The sequence below is a fragment of the Thalassophryne amazonica genome, chromosome 17, assembly GCF_902500255.1.
Source record: "Thalassophryne amazonica chromosome 17, fThaAma1.1, whole genome shotgun sequence".
Taxonomy (NCBI): domain Eukaryota; kingdom Metazoa; phylum Chordata; class Actinopteri; order Batrachoidiformes; family Batrachoididae; genus Thalassophryne; species Thalassophryne amazonica.
This window is the reverse complement of record NC_047119.1, coordinates 32,901,977-32,922,153: the sequence shown is the minus strand read 5'-3', so window position 1 is coordinate 32,922,153 and position 20,177 is coordinate 32,901,977. Positions and strand designations below refer to the sequence as shown.

Below are 20,177 nucleotides of genomic sequence, written 5' to 3'. Positions count from 1 at the left end.
GTTGTGGATTTGCAGATTTCCAACTTTTTCACCTTCATCTGGGCCATTTTTGAGATCGGTGTAAATCCGTTGAGAAAAACTTAGTGGGGCGGGTGTCGAGCTGAGTGAACATTTTAAATATTCAATCATTTGTTCATTTGTAAATTGTTAAATATATTTTTATTTTTACCAAATAAAGCTAGTGTTTTTCATTGTTACTAATGTAATTACAAGAAAAAGATTTAATTTTAAATAACTTTTTAAATAAAAATTTTTAGTAAAATTTTTTTTTTTTTTTTTAACTGTTTCATGTTTCTTTATTTTAAGAAATATATTTCTTCACTTGTCCCTCATCAGGAACATTTCAACATTTACTGTGCAGAGAACCTTGTAAATATAAATTAAATCAGTATTAAAGCCCCTTTCACATAGGGGTGCTCCCGGTTGCTCCCAGTTGCACCGTGCGTCATTATGACGCCGCCGCGTGGAAGCAACTCAGTGCCGAGACGATGCAGCTCGGTGCCACAACAGCGCGAGGTGCAAAAAGAAGGAAGCAAGTCGGATGCCAAAAAATTAAACTTTTAAAATTTTATTTTTTTGGCGTCCTGTGCTCGACGCAGAAAGGAAGTGGTTCCAGCGCAAGTCGGGGCAAAGAGGCGTAACTCAGGGCAAAGAGGCGTTACCCGACGTGACTCGAAGCCAATTTATGATTCCTGCTGTGTTCCATTGTTCCCGCAGTATAAATCACGCAGGATTGTTTTTATACCGTTTACTTAATGCAGTAAAAACTACATGTTGAAAAAAAAAGACCACAGAAAAAAAATGCAGACTCATTGCCAGAAATATCCAGTAAAAAGTCCGGACATCTCTAGTCCACTCATGGATGGGTTCGTTCACGCGCGCACATGTGAACAATAAAAAAAAAAAAAAAAAAGTCTGGCTGCAGGCATTAGTTCCTTGTTCTCAGCTCAAACTCTCACATCACAGTTTAAAAAAAGGACAAAAAAGGACATAAGTCCTGAGACAGGACATGTCAACATCAAGTAGAACTCCAGACATCTCCACATTTGCTTGACGGTACATTCGCGCTCGCGCATCTCACGGTCAAAGGAGGAAAGAAAAGAAAAAAAATTGTCTGCAGGCAGTTAGTTCCTTTCTCTCCTCAGACTCTCTCATCACAGTTAAAAAAGGACATAAGTCCAGGACATGTCAACATCAAGTAGAACTCCAGACATCTCCACATTTGCTCAAGGACGGTTCGCGTGCGCGCGCATCCGTGGTCAAGGGAGGAAAGATAAACTATAACAGAACTCAGAGCGCAGCCCTGCACCTCAGCACAACAACAAGTAGAAGAGAAGTCAGAGTGCACAGTCTGTCTGCAGCCAAACTGTGCACTCTGACTTCTCTGTGCAGAGAACCTGCAGGCTGCATTCTCTCCTCCTCTCTGCCCCCTGCTGCGCGCACCTGACGCAGAAATTCCTGCGTCGTCATGACACCACAGGAAGCAACTGGGAGCAGCCCCGGTGTGAAAGGGGCTTAACAGTGTGTTTAGTGTGTGTGTGTGTTGTGATGTTTCCATAATAAATCAATTGATTGGTCTGTCAAAATAAAAAGTTAACTTGAATAATAGTTTTGGCAAGTTCAGTGATATCTGTCCAATACTAGCACTAGGCAGGTATCACTGAAAGAAGGTCTACATAGACAGATTATTTTGTTACAGTAAGGTTTCCACATACCCCAACATACAAAAAGTATAAAATGGAAATTTATCAAATTAGGCCTTTGTAGTGGCCCTGAAATGCCTCAAAAATGCTCAAAACCTATGAGCTTCCAGCGCTGTGTCCCCTGGGCCCCCACCAGGGGCTGTGCTCCTGGCCTACTGGAGGCCTTGTGAAACATCTTCACTTTTCAGACTTTATCTCACCATCATTTACAGACATTTTAAAATCTAATATAGCAGAGCTCTTCAACTCATTCCAGAACGGGCAGAGAAGCTGCAGATTTTCTTTGCAACCACCCACTCCAGTAGGTGATTTCACTGATTAACTGATTCCATCTGCTCAAAGTGATGTTAATCAGTGAAATCACCTGCTGGAGTGGGTGGTTGTCAAGAAAATCTGCAGCCTCTCGGCCCTTTCTGGAATGAGTTGAAGACCTCTGTAATATAGCCTCAACAGAAAATTTGGGATAGAGTGATACACCTGTTAAGGCATTAAATCAGTCCAGTTAGTAAAGCATACATCTGTCATCTCCATATTCCAGTTGGGGAAAGTTTATGGTATCGAGTCCCATGTTCTGTCACCCGCGGAGACCAAGGACCTGTATCCCCTAATGAATGTGAACGATCTGTATGGAACCCTCTATGTACCAAAAGATGGCACCATGGACCCAGCAGGAACCTGTACCACACTGACCAGAGCTGCTGCTGCCAGGGGAGCCAAGGTATAGTGCACTGGTCTACAATCACCTATTTGTAATGCAGTTATTTAAAAATTTGGAGTTGGTTTCAACTAGTTTGCTGTCACGGTTGGAGCTAGATCAGAGTCAACTTGAACCCCAGTAGCAGACTACCAGGACACAAAGGGATGTGTGACAACAATTCTTGATGCTTTATTAACGCACACGGGTGAACAGAAACAAAAACAGGTTCAGGGAAGTCCCAACAAAATAAAAAGTCCAAGACTAACTCAGAGAGGAGGAAAACCAGGAGGTGCAATGGGGAGGATTTAACCAAAATCAGTTGACAATAAGGGGTGCGAATAACCAAACGGGGTACTTAAATCAACACGGACAACGGAGAGACCAAGAGCATGAAACCACACGTTAACAAGAGCAAAACATAGCATTTGTTAATTGACCCACAAAGGAAAGACAAAACAGGAGTGGCTTCAATGCAGTAAAATGAGTAACAGGTGAAAATTAACACTGAACGCGAAGTGGCAAGGACATGTAAGAACTAAAGGAACATAACATACAAAAACACAATGGCATAGAAAAAAACAGCATGATAAATGATAAACTCTCAAACGCGGATGAAAAGGCTAACCAAAAGACAAAATGCAAGTCACAAATACAGAACTGTGGAAAGGTGATAAATCACGGAACCCAATATGAAGACGCTGAAAAACACAACCACAAAGACAGGAGCCAAGACACTGAGACATGATGAACCGGGAAGTATTCAGACACACAGAACACAAGGGAGACTGGCAGCGGGGGACACGTCCACGTACACACTGTAACAGGACACACACACGAATGACAGATGCTGGGGAGACCAGACCCACGCGAGTGACATACACATGCGGGACCCACACGACCAAGACAGACAAACACTAGACAGATACGGCCCAGGGGCGCACATGGGCACACATACACGGGACTCGTACAAGAGTCGGACACGAAGCAGGAAGGCTCACACATACAGCAGACAGATATGGCCCAGGAGCGCACACGCATGTAGAAAACCAAAAGGGGGCATGAGCAACAGAAAAAAAACACACCATATAAAGATGAGGACAGAACTGAAAGACAAATCCAAACACAAAAGACACAGACGGGGCAGCAGAGCGCACACAACGGTTTGCGATGTTTAGAATTTAGCCTTCAAAACAATCTATTGATTTAGATTAATTATTTGTAGGGCCAACAGCACTTTGAAAATTTTTAATCTCATTTAAAGCTAGAGTTGGTAGTCCTGCAGAGCTAGCAAGAGAACTAGGAAGATTTGAAAGTAGCACCTCCTCTAGGTTCCACCCCCCCTCCACCCCGTCAGTGCTTCGTCCAAAGCCACACCGCCACAAACTTGAACGCGCATCTGACTGTGGGGCTTAGCAGGGCAGAGGAGAGCAGAGGATCTTTGTCATGGCTAAAAAATAACATACAGAGAAGCTAACGTTAGCTTTTGGGCTAATTCAAGCTTCAAAAGTAGCCAAGTTGGCAAATCTTATATGAAAATGAAAATCCCTCTGCCATTGTACCGAAAGCCCCTTTCACACCGGGCCTGCTTCGAGTCATGCGGTGCCATGACGACGCAGGAATGTCTGCCTCAGGTGCACGCAGCAGGGGGGCAGAGAGGAGGTGAGAACGCAGAGGAGGATCTGCAGGCAGTCTGGCTGCAGACTGTGCACTCTGATTTTTCTTCTAATTTATATTTGTTCTTGTGCAGGGCTGCAGGTCTGCGCTCTGATTTCTGTTATAGTTTATCTTTCTTCCTTTGACCATGAGCCAATGAAAAAAAATGTCTGTGAGTAAATGTGGAGATGTCTGGAGTTATACCTGATGTGGACATGTCCTGTTTCTGGCAATCTGTGAGCATGACTTTATGGACTTTATTTCACAAAATTATGAGAGTTTGAGGGGAGAGCGAGGAACTGCAGCAGCAGCCAGATTTTTTTCTTTTAATTGAATGAATGAATGAATGAATGAATGAATGAATGAAAACTGTTTATTTCGAACATTTGATACAACAACAATTACAAGATAGATCAGTAAAGACAACAACAAAAAAGTTCCTACTGTGTACCCAACATGTCCGAAAAGGGGTAGGGTGAAGCATCAGCTTATTTATCCCTACCCCTTCTTCCCCACAACCAGTAATACCCTTTGCCACATATACACATAAATTCCTACACACCTAAACCGATATCAATATATATATATATACATATATATACACACACATACATATACACATCAACATACACATATATACACATATACATATATACACATATATATACACAAACATAAATATACACCTACACATACCTACTTACATACAAAATACTATATATTTACAAGCCGAAGCAAACAACAAAAACACCCTAACCCTCATTACCCTTCCTCCTCCCTATACCCAGAAAAAACCATATTTTTGTACCGCTGTTTGAACTGGTTCATGCTTGGACATTGCTTGAGCCCCACTCCCAATCTGTTCCACATCCTCACCCCACAGACAGAAATACAGAAACCTTTTAATGTTGTTCGTGCCCACTGATGCTTTAAATTAAATTTCCCCCTCAGACTGTAATCCCCTGATCTGTTAAAAAACATATTTTTAATATTTGCTGGAAGTAAATTGTTTATTGCTTTATACACAATTTGTACTGTTTGAAAATGAACCAAGTCTGTGAATTTTAAGAATTTGGATTGTAAAAATAGTGGATTTGTATGATCTCTATAGCCAGTATTATGAATAATTCTTATAGCTCTTTTCTGCATTACTGATAGTGATTGTGTTGTACCTTTATAAGTATTACCCCATACCTCTGCACAGTACTGTAAATATGGTAAAACCAGTGAGCAGTAAAGAATGCGGAGTGAGTTGTGGTCCAGAATATGTTTCGCTTTGTTTAGAACTGAAATGCTTCTTGACAGTTTACTTTGTATATGTTTTATATGAGTCTTCCAGTTTATCTTATCATCTATTATCACCCCCAGAAACTTATTTTCATGTACCCTTTCAATATCTACCCCCTCGACTTGTAACTGAACCTGTATATCTGTATTACAATAGCCAAATAACATGTATTTTGTTTTACTTAAGTTTAATGATAATTTATTTCTGTCAAACCATATTTTCAATTTTCCCATTTCCATACTGATCCTCCTCAGTAACTCCTGCAAATCCCCCCCTGAACAAAAAATGCTTGTGTCATCTGCAAATAATACTAATTTTAATATTTTGGAAACATTGACAATATCATTTATATAAATTAGAAACAGTTTTGGACCCAATACTGACCCCTGTGGGACGCCACAAGCATTGTCCAAGCATGATGATGTATATTCCCCCAACTTCACAAACTGTTTTCTGTTACTTAAGTAGCTTCTCACCCAGTGCAACACCAACCCCCTAATCCCATACTGTTCAAGTTTATTGATTAATATGTCATGATTAATTGTATCAAAAGCCTTTTTAAGATCTATAAATATTCCAACTGAATGTAATTTGTGGTCTATGGCGTTTGTAATCTCCTCAACTGATTCTATTAATGCAAGTGATGTTGAACTATGTGCTCTGAATCCATATTGACTATCAGTAAGTAATTTATGTTTATTTATGAATTTGTCTAATCTATTATTGAATAACTTTTCTAATAATTTGGAAAATTGTGGAAGCAAAGAAACAGGTCTATAATTTGTGAAGTGGTGTCTATCCCCAGTCTTATACAGCGGCACAACCTTAGCTATTTTCATTTGATTGGGAAATTTACCGGTTTGAAATGATAAGTTACAGATGTATGTTAATGGTTCTACAATCCATTCAATGACCTGTTTTACCACCACCATATCAATTTCATTTAAATCGGTAGATGTTTTATATTTACAATTATTCACAATGTCTATAATTTCATTTCCATCCACTGCTGTGAGGAACATTGAACAGGGATTTCTTTCTATGAGATTATTATCCCAATCCTCAGGTTGGGAATCGGGAATTTTTTCTGCCAAGCTTGGTCCAATATTTACAAAAAAATTATTAAAACCGTTGACTACCTCATCCTTATTTTCCTTCTTGACATTATTATCAATGAAATACTGAGGGTAACTCTGTTTTTTATTACCATTTTTGATAATGCTATTTAATATATCCCATATTCCTTTAATATTGTTTTTGTTATTATATAATATGTTACTATAATATTCCTTCCTACATACCCGTATAATATTAGTTAATCTATTTTTGTATTTCTTATATCTATTTTCTGCCTCTTTAGTCTTTAGTTTTATGAATTCTCTATACAGTGTATTTTTCTTATTACATGCATTTCGTAACCCTTTCGTCATCCATGGTCGAGCTTGGATTTTTTGTTTTCTGTAGTCTTGTTTAATTGGACAATTTTTATCATATAATGATGTAAATATTTGTAAAAAAGTTTCATATGCACTATCAACATCACTTTCACTGTATACCTTTTCCCAGTTTTGCTCCTGTAAATCCTTCTTTAGTGTGTTCATGTTTTCCTCTGTCCGCACTCGCCTGTATTTTATTTTCTCCTCTGGCTGATTCCGCCGATGGTTTCTATTATAAACGATGAAAACTGGTAGATGATCACTAATGTCATTGATTAATAATCCACTCACAGTGTTATTCTCAATATCATTGCTGAATATATTATCAATTAAGGTGGCACTATGGGATGTAATTCTGCTTGGCCTGGTGATTTTTGGATATAAACTCATACTGTACATTATACTGATAAATTCATCTGTTATTTTATGCTTATTTGGATTGAGCAGATCAATATTTAAGTCACCACAAATGAACACAGTTTTTTGATTAGTTTTTGAGAACGTTTTTCCCATACAGTCAGTGAATGTTTCAATACTAGATCCTGGTGCTCTATATATACAGCTGACTAATACATTTTTGCTTTTTTCTTCACATATTTCAATAGTTATACATTCTAATAAGTTATCAATCACAGTTGTCATATTGTCTACTATTTTATAATCCATGTTCTTATCCACATACACAGCCACTCCTCCTCCACTCTTATTCTTTCTGTTTACACAATTAAATTCATATCCATCCAGTTCAAAATCCATTCCTTTATCTTCATTGATCCATGTTTCTGATATAGCAATTATGTTAAATATTTTTTTAAACTGACTTAAATATTCTTTAATGTTAAAGTTTGCATATAGACTTCTGCTGTTGAAATGGATTATTGATAATTTGTTATCCGTTTTAATGATCCGATTAAACTGTTCATCTGTATAATAGCAACAACTGTCATTGATATTTGAGAAGAAATTATTGTCTGGGTCTATATCGTGCTCCAAGTCCAGTACATTGTGGTCTGTGTATTTAAATGTTCTCAGTTCTACTTTTCCATGATCAGCAATCCTTTGAGTTATATCCTTCTTGTCTCCAGATGTAGATGAATAGGTTCCTCTGGTCTGTGTCATGGTGTTGTGATGTGTTTGTGTCCTCATACCTTATTGGTCATATCTGTCCAGATCCTCGCTTTAAGAAACACTATTGTTCATATTTGTCCAGCTCCTCGATGTTCCTTATTGCCATGACTTTTGCTTGTTCTGGTGATCCGTTCAGTTTGATGAATATTTTACAGTTTGAAGTCCATGTGTGCTGGATTTTTCCCTGTTTCTTCAAGAAGCGTGCTTTCCTGGCGATGTCGGCATTCCGTTTGGTGAGATGTTCATTGATGAATACGTTTGTCCCTTTCAGTTTTCTTCCTTGTTTTAACAGTGCTGTTTTGTGTTTTCTGTTGATGAATCTCATGATGACGGTTCGTTTATCACCGTCATTTCTCCGGGGCAGAGGGTGGCACGCTTCAATGTTATTTAAATCCATTTCTATACCTTTAGATAGGAGGAAATCAGCAACCTGTTTTTCCACAGAGCTGACCTCCTGTTCACTGGGCTCCCCTCCGCTCTCATCTGTTACCGCCCGTGCGTAGGACCGTGGTTTGATGTGAAGACCTGTGATGATGACGTCGTTGATTCTGGTGTACTGCTCCAATTCAGCCACTCTATTTTCCAGCTGCACCAGATGCCGGTCTTTCTCGGCATTCTGGAGCCGTAATGCCTTCACCTCCTCCACCAGATCCATGATTGATTTCTGTTGCTGCTTCACAACAGAAATCTCCTCTGATAAAAAGTCCAGAGATTTTTTAATATCGTCACCTTCCTCCGCTGTCAGAACCTTCTTAGGCCCCATGGTCGGTTTATGAGCAGCTTGTCGATCGCCGATGTTAACAGCCTGTGTTGTTTATCACCGGGATGGATCTGCACTGCGCTGGTGCCGCGCGGCCTCGGTGTTTCCGCGCTGATGGATCCGCGGTGGCTGCACGAGGCCTCGGGGAAGCGGCACTCGTGACGCGCGGCTCTAATGACGCAGCGCGCGGCCTCAGTGAATTCACCACGTTGGGCCTCGGACGTTGTTGCTGTCCAGTCGCGGGGCTAAGTTGCCGGTTGAGGTGGTATTCCCACTGTCCGGGTTGGCAAACACCGGCGTGGCAGATGGCAACTACAAACACCACCTCTGAAAACTCAGGTACAAACTTTTTGCAGCTCACTCTGACGACACGCAGCTCTGACTGACTGTGACTGACGCAGCCTTGTTCACGTGTGCGTGCGAACGAAGCATCCGTGAGTGGACTGGAGATGTCCGAACTATTTACTGGATGTATTCATGTCCTGTCTCTGGCAATCAGTCTGTGACCAGGACTTTTATGGACTTTATTTAAACACAATTGTGAGAGAATTTAAGAACGAGCAGCTGCAGCTGCAGCCAGGCTGAGCATTTTTTTTTTCTGTGCTCTATGAGCATGTAATTTTACTGCATTGTGTACACAGTATAAAAACAATCCTGCGTGATTTATACTTCGGGAACAATGGAACACAGCAGGAATCATAAATTGGCGTCGGGTACCATTGTATTATGAGGGTGTGGCTTCCAGTCACGTTGAGTACCGTTGCTTTGCCCTGATTTGCGTTGAAACCACTTCCTTTCTGCGTCTTGTGCTTGACGCAGAAAAGAATAAACATTAATTTTTGGCGTCTGATTCGCTTCATCCTTTGCGTCCATCAAGGTGTTCTAGCGTTGAGCTACATCGTCTCGGCACTAGGTTGCATCCACGTGTCGTCGTCATGACGTGCAGAGGAGGGGTGGACAGGGGGGCATTGAGCCTGGTGACGTGAGCAGGAAGAACTAGACATGAAGGCATCTGATTGTTTTTTTTTGAGAGCGCACTGCGGGGCTTATACTGGTTGGAGTTTTATCGATCCTGCAGCTGCTACAGACGTCTGATTTTTTTTTTTTTTTCTCATTTCTTTTTCTTAATACATAATGTATTGACTACTGTTAGGATAGACAGACCATTTCACCCAATATAACAAAAAGTGTTTCTGAACAGAGTTACCTACCCTACCTTTAATTTCACTTTCTGATGTCCTTTAAGAAAACATTTGTGAAATTAAACAATTTCAACAGACTTTTTATTTTAGAGAGCAAACTCACCAGTGGGCTTCTTCTTTTTTTATGGAAGGCCTTTTTTCTTGGATGTTTGTTTAAGAACTGGCAACACAGAACCTTTTCCTTCACCAGTTATGTACATTTGCAGCATTTCCCACTGTTTTATGTAATGGTTTACCGTACCAGTCAAAAGTTTGGACATCCTTTTCCTTTCAGTTGAATGGGAACGGTGTCCAAACAGTTGACTGGTACTGTATCTAATAGTCAGGTACGTAGCAGGTGACTCTTTCAGAGTTGGATCACCAGTATACAGACCAAGCTTTGAGTTCAGGTGTAGCTACCTGTCTGTGTCCTCAGGCAAGACAATTCATGTGCATTGTCCCAGTCCACCCAGCAGTAAACCAGGAGGTGCAATGGGGAGGATTTAACCAAAATCAGTTGACAATAAGGGGTGCGAATAACCAAACGGGGTACTTAAATCAACACGGACAACGGAGAGACCAAGAGCATGAAACCACACGTTAACAAGAGCAAAACGTAGCATTTGTTAATTGACCCACAAAGGAAAGACAAAACAGGAGTGGCTTCAATGCAGTAAAATGAGTAACAGGTGAAAATTAACACTGAACGCGAAGTGGCAAGGACATGTAAGAACTAAAGGAACATAACATACAAAAACACAATGGCATAGAAAAAAACAGCATGATAAATGATAAACTCTCAAACGCGGATGAAAAGGCTAACCAAAAGACAAAATGCAAGTCACAAATACAGAACTGTGGAAAGGTGATAAATCACGGAACCCAATATGAAGACGCTGAAAAACACAACCACAAAGACAGGAGCCAAGACACTGAGACATGATGAACCGGGAAGTATTCAGACACACAGAACACAAGGGAGACTGGCAGCGGGGGACACGTCCACGTACACACTGTAACAGGACACACACACGAATGACAGATGCTGGGGAGACCAGACCCACGCGAGTGACATACACATGCGGGACCCACACGACCAAGACAGACAAACACTAGACAGATACGGCCCAGGGGCGCACATGGGCACACATACACAGGACTCGTACAAGAGTCGGACACGAAGCAGGAAGGCTCACACATACAGCAGACAGATATGGCCCAGGAGCGCACACGCATGTAGAAAACCAAAAGGGGGCATGAGCAACAGAAAAAAAACACACTATATAAAGATGAGGACAGAACTGAAAGACAAATCCAAACACAAAAGACACAGACGGGGCAGCAGAGCACACACAACGGTTTGCGATGTTTAGAATTTAGCCTTCAAAACAATCTATTGATTTAGATTAATTATTTGTAGGGCCAACAGCACTTTGAAAATTTTTAATCTCATTTAAAGCTAGAGTTGGTAGTCCTGCAGAGCTAGCAAGAGAACTAGGAAGATTTGAAAGTAGCACCTCCTCTAGGTTCCACCCCCCCTCCACCCCGTCAGTGCTTCGTCCAACGCCACACCGCCACAAACTTGAACGCGCATCTGACTGTGGGGCTTAGCAGGGCAGAGGAGAGCAGAGGATCTTTGTCATGGCTAAAAAATAACATACAGAGAAGCTAACGTTAGCTTTTGGGCTAATTCAAGCTTCAAAAGTAGCCAAGTTGGCAAATCTTATATGAAAATGAAAATCCCTCTGCCATTGTACCGAAAGCCCCTTTCACACCGGGCCTGCTTCGAGTCATGCGGTGCCATGACGACGCAGGAATGTCTGCCTCAGGTGCACGCAGCAGGGGGGCAGAGAGGAGGTGAGAACGCAGAGGAGGATCTGCAGGCAGTCTGGCTGCAGACTGTGCACTCTGATTTTTCTTCTAATATATATTTGTTCTTGTGCAGGGCTGCAGGTCTGCGCTCTGATTTCTGTTATAGTTTATCTTTCTTCCTTTGACCATGAGCCAATGAAAAAAAATGTCTGTGAGTAAATGTGGAGATGTCTGGAGTTATACCTGATGTGGACATGTCCTGTTTCTGGCAATCAGTCTGTGAGCATGACTTTATGGACTTTATTTCACAAAATTATGAGAGTTTGAGGGGAGAGCGAGGAACTGCAGCAGCAGCCAGATTTTTTTCTTTTAATTGTTCACGTGTGCGTGCGAACGAAGCATCCGTGAGTGGACTGGAGATGTCCGAACTATTTACTGGATGTATTCATGTCCTGTCTCTGGCAATCAGTCTGTGACCAGGACTTTTATGGACTTTATTTAAACACTGTGAGAGAATTTAAGAACGAGCAGCTGCAGCTGCAGCCAGGCTGAGCATTTTTTTTTTCTGTGCTCTATGAGCATGTAATTTTACTGCATTGTGTACACAGTATAAAAACAATCCTGCGTGATTTATACTTCGGGAACAATGGAACACAGCAGGAATCATAAATTGGCGTCGGGTACCATTGTATTATGAGGGTGTGGCTTCCAGTCACGTTGAGTACCGTTGCTTTGCCCTGATTTGCGTTGAAACCACTTCCTTTCTGCGTCTTGTGCTTGACGCAGAAAAGAATAAACATTAATTTTTGGCGTCTGATTCGCTTCATCCTTTGCGTCCATCAAGGTGTTCTAGCGTTGAGCTACATCGTCTCGGCACTAGGTTGCATCCACGTGTCGTCGTCATGACGTGCAGAGGAGGGGTGGACAGGGGGGCATTGAGCCTGGTGACGTGAGCAGGAAGAACTAGACATGAAGGCATCTGATTGTTTTTTTTTTGAGAGCGCACTGCGGGGCTTATACTGGTCGGAGTTTTATGATCCTGCAGCTGCTACAGACGTCTGATTTTTTTTTTTTTCTCATTTCTTTTTCTTAATACATAATGTATTGACTACTGTTAGGATAGACAGACCATTTCACCCAATATAACAAAAAGTGTTTCTGAACAGAGTTACCTACCCTACCTTTAATTTCACTTTCTGATGTCCTTTAAGAAAACATTTGTGAAATTAAACAATTTCAACAGACTTTTTATTTTAGAGAGCAAACTCACCAGTGGGCTTCTTCTTTTTTTATGGAAGGCCTTTTTTCTTGGATGTTTGTTTAAGAACTGGCAACACAGAACCTTTTCCTTCACCAGTTATGTACATTTGCAGCATTTCCCACTGTTTTATGTAATGGTTTACCGTACCAGTCAAAAGTTTGGACATCCTTTTCCTTTCAGTTGAATGGGAACGGTGTCCAAACATTTGACTGGTACTGTATCTAATAGTCAGGTACGTAGCAGGTGACTCATTCAGAGTTGGATCACCAGTATACAGACCAAGCTTTGAGTTCAGGTGTAGCTACCTGTCTGTGTCCTCAGGCAAGACAATTCATGTGCATTGTCCCAGTCCACCCAGCAGTAATTGGGTACCAGTCTTGGCTGGGAAAGTACCTTGTGAAGAACTGTCATCCTGGACAGGCAGAATTATAGGCGCTCATCCTTTTCACTCTGCAGTTTCCAGGGATAAACATCAGCCCAGTAGTCCACGGGGTCCATATAGGAGTTATCTTAAGTTACTTCTTAAGACAATCAAAGTACTGCACAAATAAACACTCAATAAAAGGAAACAAAAACAATGAAACGGAGTACAAAATAATAACATTTAAAATATAATAAACACTTAAGACCACAATGGCCAATAAAACCAAAATTTCACAGTAATTTAAACCCTCTCCAAAGCTCTGATTTAAGAAAAAACCCCACAAATGATGAAAACTTTGCTGGCAATGGCACTGTTTTTCAGTTTTGTCATAGTATCAGGCCACCCTAACATGCATGATGTTGAGATCCAACACACATGCATAAAATAGGAAGTGTAGAGTTTTGATGACTTAAGTTTCCTATTTGCAGAGTAGGAGTATCCTGAATCTATTGGGGAGAAGTCCTGCGTAAGTCCTTGAAAACCAGCAGTAAGACCTTAAACTCAGCACTCAACACAACTGGCAACCAACGCAGGGATGACAACACAGGAACACAGGTTTAATGTGGTCTCTTTTCTTCATTCTATATCCAGTAAACAAACGGGGTCTTGCTTGAAGCCAAGACAAAAGAGAATGTGGGAAGCCCATGTCTAATTATAGTAATCCATCCTTGATGCCATGAATCATTCTATGAGAGGAAAGCTTTATTTTTATGTTTACAATAGATTTGAGCTGGGGGTAAAAAAAAAAAAAAAAAAAAAATGAAAACAGCAAAAGTGGGTGTGCTTGTTTCTCATCATTATTTGATGAATGAAGGACACACCTTTGGAGATAATGTTCATATTTTTGACACGAAAGATGGGTGGTTTGAAAGAAGTGTCAAGGAAGCCATCTTTGTTAAAGTGATGAAATTTTCTCTAAAGAGAGGGGGAGGCTGAGACACCACCTATCTTCCACCTATAATTCTATCCTTTCATCAATACCACAGACTCAGAGATCATCCTCACTTCTCACACCTGAACTGAAGTGACCGACAGTTGTTAACAGTTGTGACATCAGTGACCCCACAGAGAATATTTGAGTATCTCTCAGAAATGTCTTAAAGGAACTCTACAGGTCCAGTTGACCTGACTCAACCTACTTGAATACCATGGCCTGGGTGATTGAGAAAACATTTGTGACACTCTGCTTCCAGTTGACTGACAAGAGTTGAGACTTCACTTCAGCAGCCCTAAAAGCAGGGTCAAAAACAATTTTCAATTTATTTTCATTTATATAGTACCAAATCACAGCAAAGTTGCCTCAAACAGAGAGGAAAAAGACAGCATCAGCCATAAGAAAGACAGCAGTCTGATTTGTCAGCATTAAGCAACAAGAAAAACAGAAGAAATACTAAGGTGATCATTGGCCAACTAGCCCTAAGCTTCCCTAAAAGACCCAGAATTTATATAAAGTTGAGGCCGCGGCACGCTGTGTTTCCTAATAAAATGAATTTAAAAGAGTAAAAAGCATAGTAACATACTATGCCAGTATGCTAGCCATACAAAAGGGAAAATAAGTGCGTCTTGAAAGTCTGTACAGAATCTATTTTATTGATGTACGGAGATCATTCCATAGAACAAGGGCATGATAAGAGAAAGCTTTGTGACCTGCAGACTTTTTATTCACCCTAGGGACACAAAGTAGTCCTGCACCCTGAGAACGCAAAGTCCAGGCCGGTACGTAGGGTTTAATTAGGTCAGCTAAGTAGGGAGGGTCTGTGAACAATTTTATAGGCTAGTATCAGAACCTTAAAATCTGATCTCACAAGGACAGGAAGCCAGTGAAGAGATGCCAAAATGGGTGTAATGTGACAAACTTTTTGCTTCATGTCAAAAGTCTGGCAGCAGCATTTTGAACCAATTGGAGACCCCTAATGCTGGACTGCGGTAAACCAGAAAACAGAACATTGCAGTAGTCCAGTCTAGAAGAGACAAACGCATAAATCAAGGTCTCAGCATCAGCCATAGACAGGATGGGACGAATCTTCGCTATATTTCGCAGGTGGAAGAAAGCAGTCCTCGTAATATATGTAGGATCAGAAATTACCCCAAGGTTCCTCACTTTGTCAGTGTGATGTATGACACATGAGCCTAGGATAAGTGTTAGCTGGTCAAATTGATGCCGATGTTTCATTGGACCAAGTACCATCATTTCAGTCTTATCAGAGTTTTAAAGTAGGAAATTGCTAGACAGCCATCTTTTCACTAATGCAAGGCAATCTTCTAAGGATTTTAATTGGATGAGATTATCAGCAGTCATCAGCATGTATAACTAAGTATCATTAGCATAGCAGTGAAAGGTAATCCCAGTACGCTGCAATATGTGCCCAAGGGGTGCTATATAAAGGGAGAAAAGCAGAGGGCCTAAGATGGACCCCTTTGGAACTCCAAATTTAATGTCACTAAGGTTAGAGGTAGTGTTATTGTACAAAACAGTGAGAGCGACTGGTCAGGTATGACATCAACCATGCAAGGGCACTCCCAGTAATCCCATGATCCAGCCTATTGAGTAGAATATGATGATCCACGGTATCAAACGCTGGACTAAGATCTAACAGCAACAGATCCATAGTGGTGACCGAATCCATTGCAAGCAGAAGATTATTCACCACTTTAGTGAGAGCCATCTCTGTGGAATAATATTTTCTAAAAGCAGACTGCAATGGCTCAAAAAGATTATTCTCAGTAAGATAGTCTGCGAGCTGCCATGACACCACTTTTTTCCAGAATTTTAGAGCAAAATGATAGATTTCATATCGGCCTATAGTTTTTCAATACACTAGCGTCAAGATTAGATTTCTTAAGTAATGGTTTAATCACTGCAGATTTGAAACATTTAGGAACAGATCCAGAAGTTAATGAGAGATTAATCATTTCCAGCACAGTCGTCTTAAGAGTGGACCACAGGTCCTGAAACAGTTTTGTTGGTATAGGATCAAATAAGCAGGCTGTGGTTTTTGTAGATGTAGACAAGTTTCGTCAGCACGCCTACTGAGATACTGTCAAATTCTGTAAATCTAGGTAATACCTAAGTAATGGCGCCCACCTCAGTAGTAGGGTGTAGTGGTGTGGTTAAGGCATGCTGAGATATGTTTAACCTAATGTCTTCAATTTTCTTCTTGAAGTAATCCAAGAATTCTTGTGTTGTAAAAGGAGCGTTAACTACATGTGGTTGTCTATGAATAAGTGTTGCCACCGTATCGAACAAGAACTTTGAGTTATGCTGGTTTTTGTTGATCAAATTAGAGTAATAGGTCTGCTTTGTAGCCAGTAACCCATGCTTATAGTCTAAGATAGCATCACGTCACGTGAGGTGGAATCCTTCTAATTTTGAACTACGCCATTTCCGTTAAAGACCTCGAGCCTTATGCTTGAGGTCATGCAAGTAATCATTGAACCAAGGTGACTGTGTTTTGGGGGGGAGTGGTTTTAATAAAGGTGGCACAATCATGTTGAGTATAGTTTTGAGCACTGAGTTTAAACTATCCACAAGACTGATTGGGCATTTTCCAGACATGAAGCTAAGATATCAGGCAGTCTAGCTTTGAGTTCAGTCATAGTTGAGGAGTTGATGCATCACCGTAGTGATGAATAAGGTTGTTGTTCCACTAAACACAGCAGCGAAACTGTAAACCTAATAAGTGAGTGATCAGAGACCACCGATGCAAGAGGCATGATGTCAATATTCGTGACAGCAATACCACATGCGAGAACCATATCCAGAGTATTTCCACTAATGTGTGTCCAGTCCTGAATGCACTGCTGAAATCCTAATGCATCCACAATTTCCATAAATTGCAGCGGGGATCAGAAGGCTTATTTATATGAATGTTAAAGTCACCAATAATCAGAATGTTATCTGCACTAGTTGACAAGAGTTAGAGTTGAAAAGCACCAAATTCATCTAAAAATTCAGAATATGGGCCAGGAGGCCTATATACAGTGACAAAGTAATACGGCTGATTTTTATTCTTCTGACCTTTGGCAATATGTAGCATCGTGGGCAGAGCGGAGAATCAGATGTTCAAACGAGTTATATTGTGACCAGTGGTGGGCACAGCTAAATAAAAAGGTTGGTTCAATAACTGGTAATCAGCTAACTGAAAAGTTAGCTTTTTTAACGCTAAACCGATAAACTGCCTAAAAACGTATCAGAAGGTACAGATAACCGATAACTTTAAATTTTGCCTCCTATACACTCTCAGCTACTAAGAAGCTGATTTCGAATTTAAACACCACCAAAGGTTCTAATAAACCCAGTGGTGATCACAAACCCAAACAGTCAATGAGCCAGTGCTTGTCTTTGTGCGCTCTGCCCCCTGCTGTAGGAAAGCATCATTTACCCTGACAGGATACAGTGATGACACTAAATATAATCTTATCAGATATTCCTGCCATGAGCAAGAGCACTCTGATCTGCTCAGAAGGATATGAGGAGCTAAATGTGATATTGCAGCCAATCAGAAAGCGAGGTGTTTGACCTGGGAATGTTCGTGGGTGAAGTCTGTTTGTGTGTGTACACTGTACAACTAAACCTGTCAGATCTATGATTTATTTATTTATTTTTTTATCTCCACGTGTGGTGTCTCAGGTTTTGGAAACCTACAGATAATTTTAAAATCCAGCGGTCGACAACACTGTGATATAACCGGTCGCCAGTAGATGGCAGTGTTCTATGCATTTTGGCGCCGGTTATATCACATGGCCTGAATCACAATTGAACAGACTTTTCGGCTTTTGGAAAAGTAACCTGGGCTTCTTCTGGCATTTTTACATAAAATAAACAATAACAACATTTATAAACCCAGAGAATATATTCACAAGAGTTTTAGGCACAATATACAAAGAGTTTTATGCTGTTCTCCATGTGGAGCCTGATCAGAGCATCTCTAATGCATGTCTTCTGTTCTGAATACCCATAATGCAATGGGCACAGCTGCATGTCCACACTAAAACCTTCAATTGCTTTAAAGGGTCCCTGCCACGCTATGACGTTTTTACATATTCTTGAAGAATAAAAAAAGGGTTTTCCACATGTCTTTGTTTTTTGTTTTTTTTTACCATAAAGTTACACTGAACAAGGATTTAGACGTATCGTTACCCATCTGAGAATTTGAATTTACCGCCTCTGAGTTGACATACTTTTTCGCTGCGACGGATGTGACATCATTCGAGTAGATGCGTCGCAGCGCCGATCTGTTTACCAACACGGCAGACACGGAGAGCGAAGGCATAGTGCGCAGTTATAGAGAAGATTTAAGTGACATGTCGATTGGTTTTGAAGAAGATGAGGACATTTCTGATGAAGATATTAACGGTGTAAATAAAACTGTTAAAACTGTATGCCCCTGGATGACTTGGGTGCTATTGCCAGAGTATTAGTATGGGGTCAAAAGAAATTAGTTTTTTTCTTTTCTATGACCAGTTCTCCTTTGTAGAGCTGGTTTCTTCTGGAACCAGCTCTTCTCTGTTTTTAGAGGATATAACTGTGCATCTACTACCTAGAGCTATATCTGCAAAAATGTTAGCGGTCTCAAATTATCGGACCAAAACTTATTGGAAGCTAATTGGTTCGATGGTGGTTTTCAAAGTTATCTGAAATGCTAATCCGATAATGAAAACATTATCTTTGATAATTAACGGTTAGCGGATTACCGCAACTGTGCCCACCGCTGTTTGTGACCCCCAACAGCTAATAAGCTAAACCTTGATTTATGAATAAGACTAACACCCCCGCTTTGCTTCACATCACGAGGGATGTGACTAAATGTGTATGCCGATGGGCAGGCCTCATTTAAGGGGAGGACAGCTGTAGGTTTTAGCCAGGTTTCACATAACCCAATATATCTAAGTGATAATCCATAATTAGATCATTAATCAACAATGATTAGTGATCGTTAACAATAGCAATAAATTCAGTCTTTTGCTCATTTAGGCAAAGAATATTTCTAGCAATGGAGATGATTCTACAGTTGTTATATTATTTATAAATGACTTTATTTTATATGAATTCAGTTACATTTAAATCACTGGCTTGGCCATGGTTGCATCCGAATTTGGTCATAGGCAGACATCCTCCTCATGGCTGATGACAGATGTCTGATCGGTGATGTGATTGGTTGGGTATTTGTCTTTGTCTTTGTTTGACCCTTATTAGGTCATCGAGAACTGTCCCGTGACTGGTATCCAAGTGCGAACAGATGACTTCGGCGTGAAGAGGGTGAAGGCAGTAGAGACGCCCCATGGGACCATAGAGACACCTTGTGTGGTGAACTGTACGGGTGAGAGTCTGATCAAATCAGTTCTCAAATCATCCTGAAGGCAAAGAAACAAGAAGTACAAACATTGTACCTCAGCCAAGGAGACTGGTAGATAGGTTTTTGAGGATTATACAGAAACTTAATAAGCCAAAAACATTTGGGGTCTACAATGGGCCAGAAAACCTAAAACAAGGTGACTTTAAAGGAATAAAAAAAAATGATGCATGTAATACCCAAATTCAAAAATGTATGCAAAGTTTGGTCTTGGCATGGTGGAGTGGCTGCATTGTTTTGATGATTGAATCATTCAGAGGCACAAATGGGAAAAATTACAAATTCTTTGTACATTGAAAAATTTGCACTCTTACAAATTAAGAAGCTTTCAACAAATAGTTTAATGCCACCTGAAAATTATACAAAAAAAAAAAAAAAATTGAGGGTGGCTTTGTGTTGAAGGGGAATTACCATGGGATGTTTTCTGAGGGATTGTTGGAAATATGTGTGCCTTTTCTAATTTGACAGACAAAGCAAACTT

The 20,177-nt window shown here is 40.6% G+C and overlaps 1 protein-coding gene across 2 annotated transcripts in view; it reads left to right on the top strand.

Annotated features, from left to right (window-relative positions):
- Positions 1-20,177, top strand: part of sardh (sarcosine dehydrogenase) — a 98,720-nt gene that overhangs the window by 5,911 nt on the left and 72,632 nt on the right. For both annotated transcript variants that reach the window (XM_034192279.1, XM_034192280.1), the window contains 2 exons: positions 2,242-2,421; positions 19,540-19,663. In XM_034192279.1, the coding sequence (XP_034048170.1) occupies positions 2,242-2,421; positions 19,540-19,663 (304 nt within the window). The remainder of the gene's footprint in view (positions 1-2,241; positions 2,422-19,539; positions 19,664-20,177) is intronic.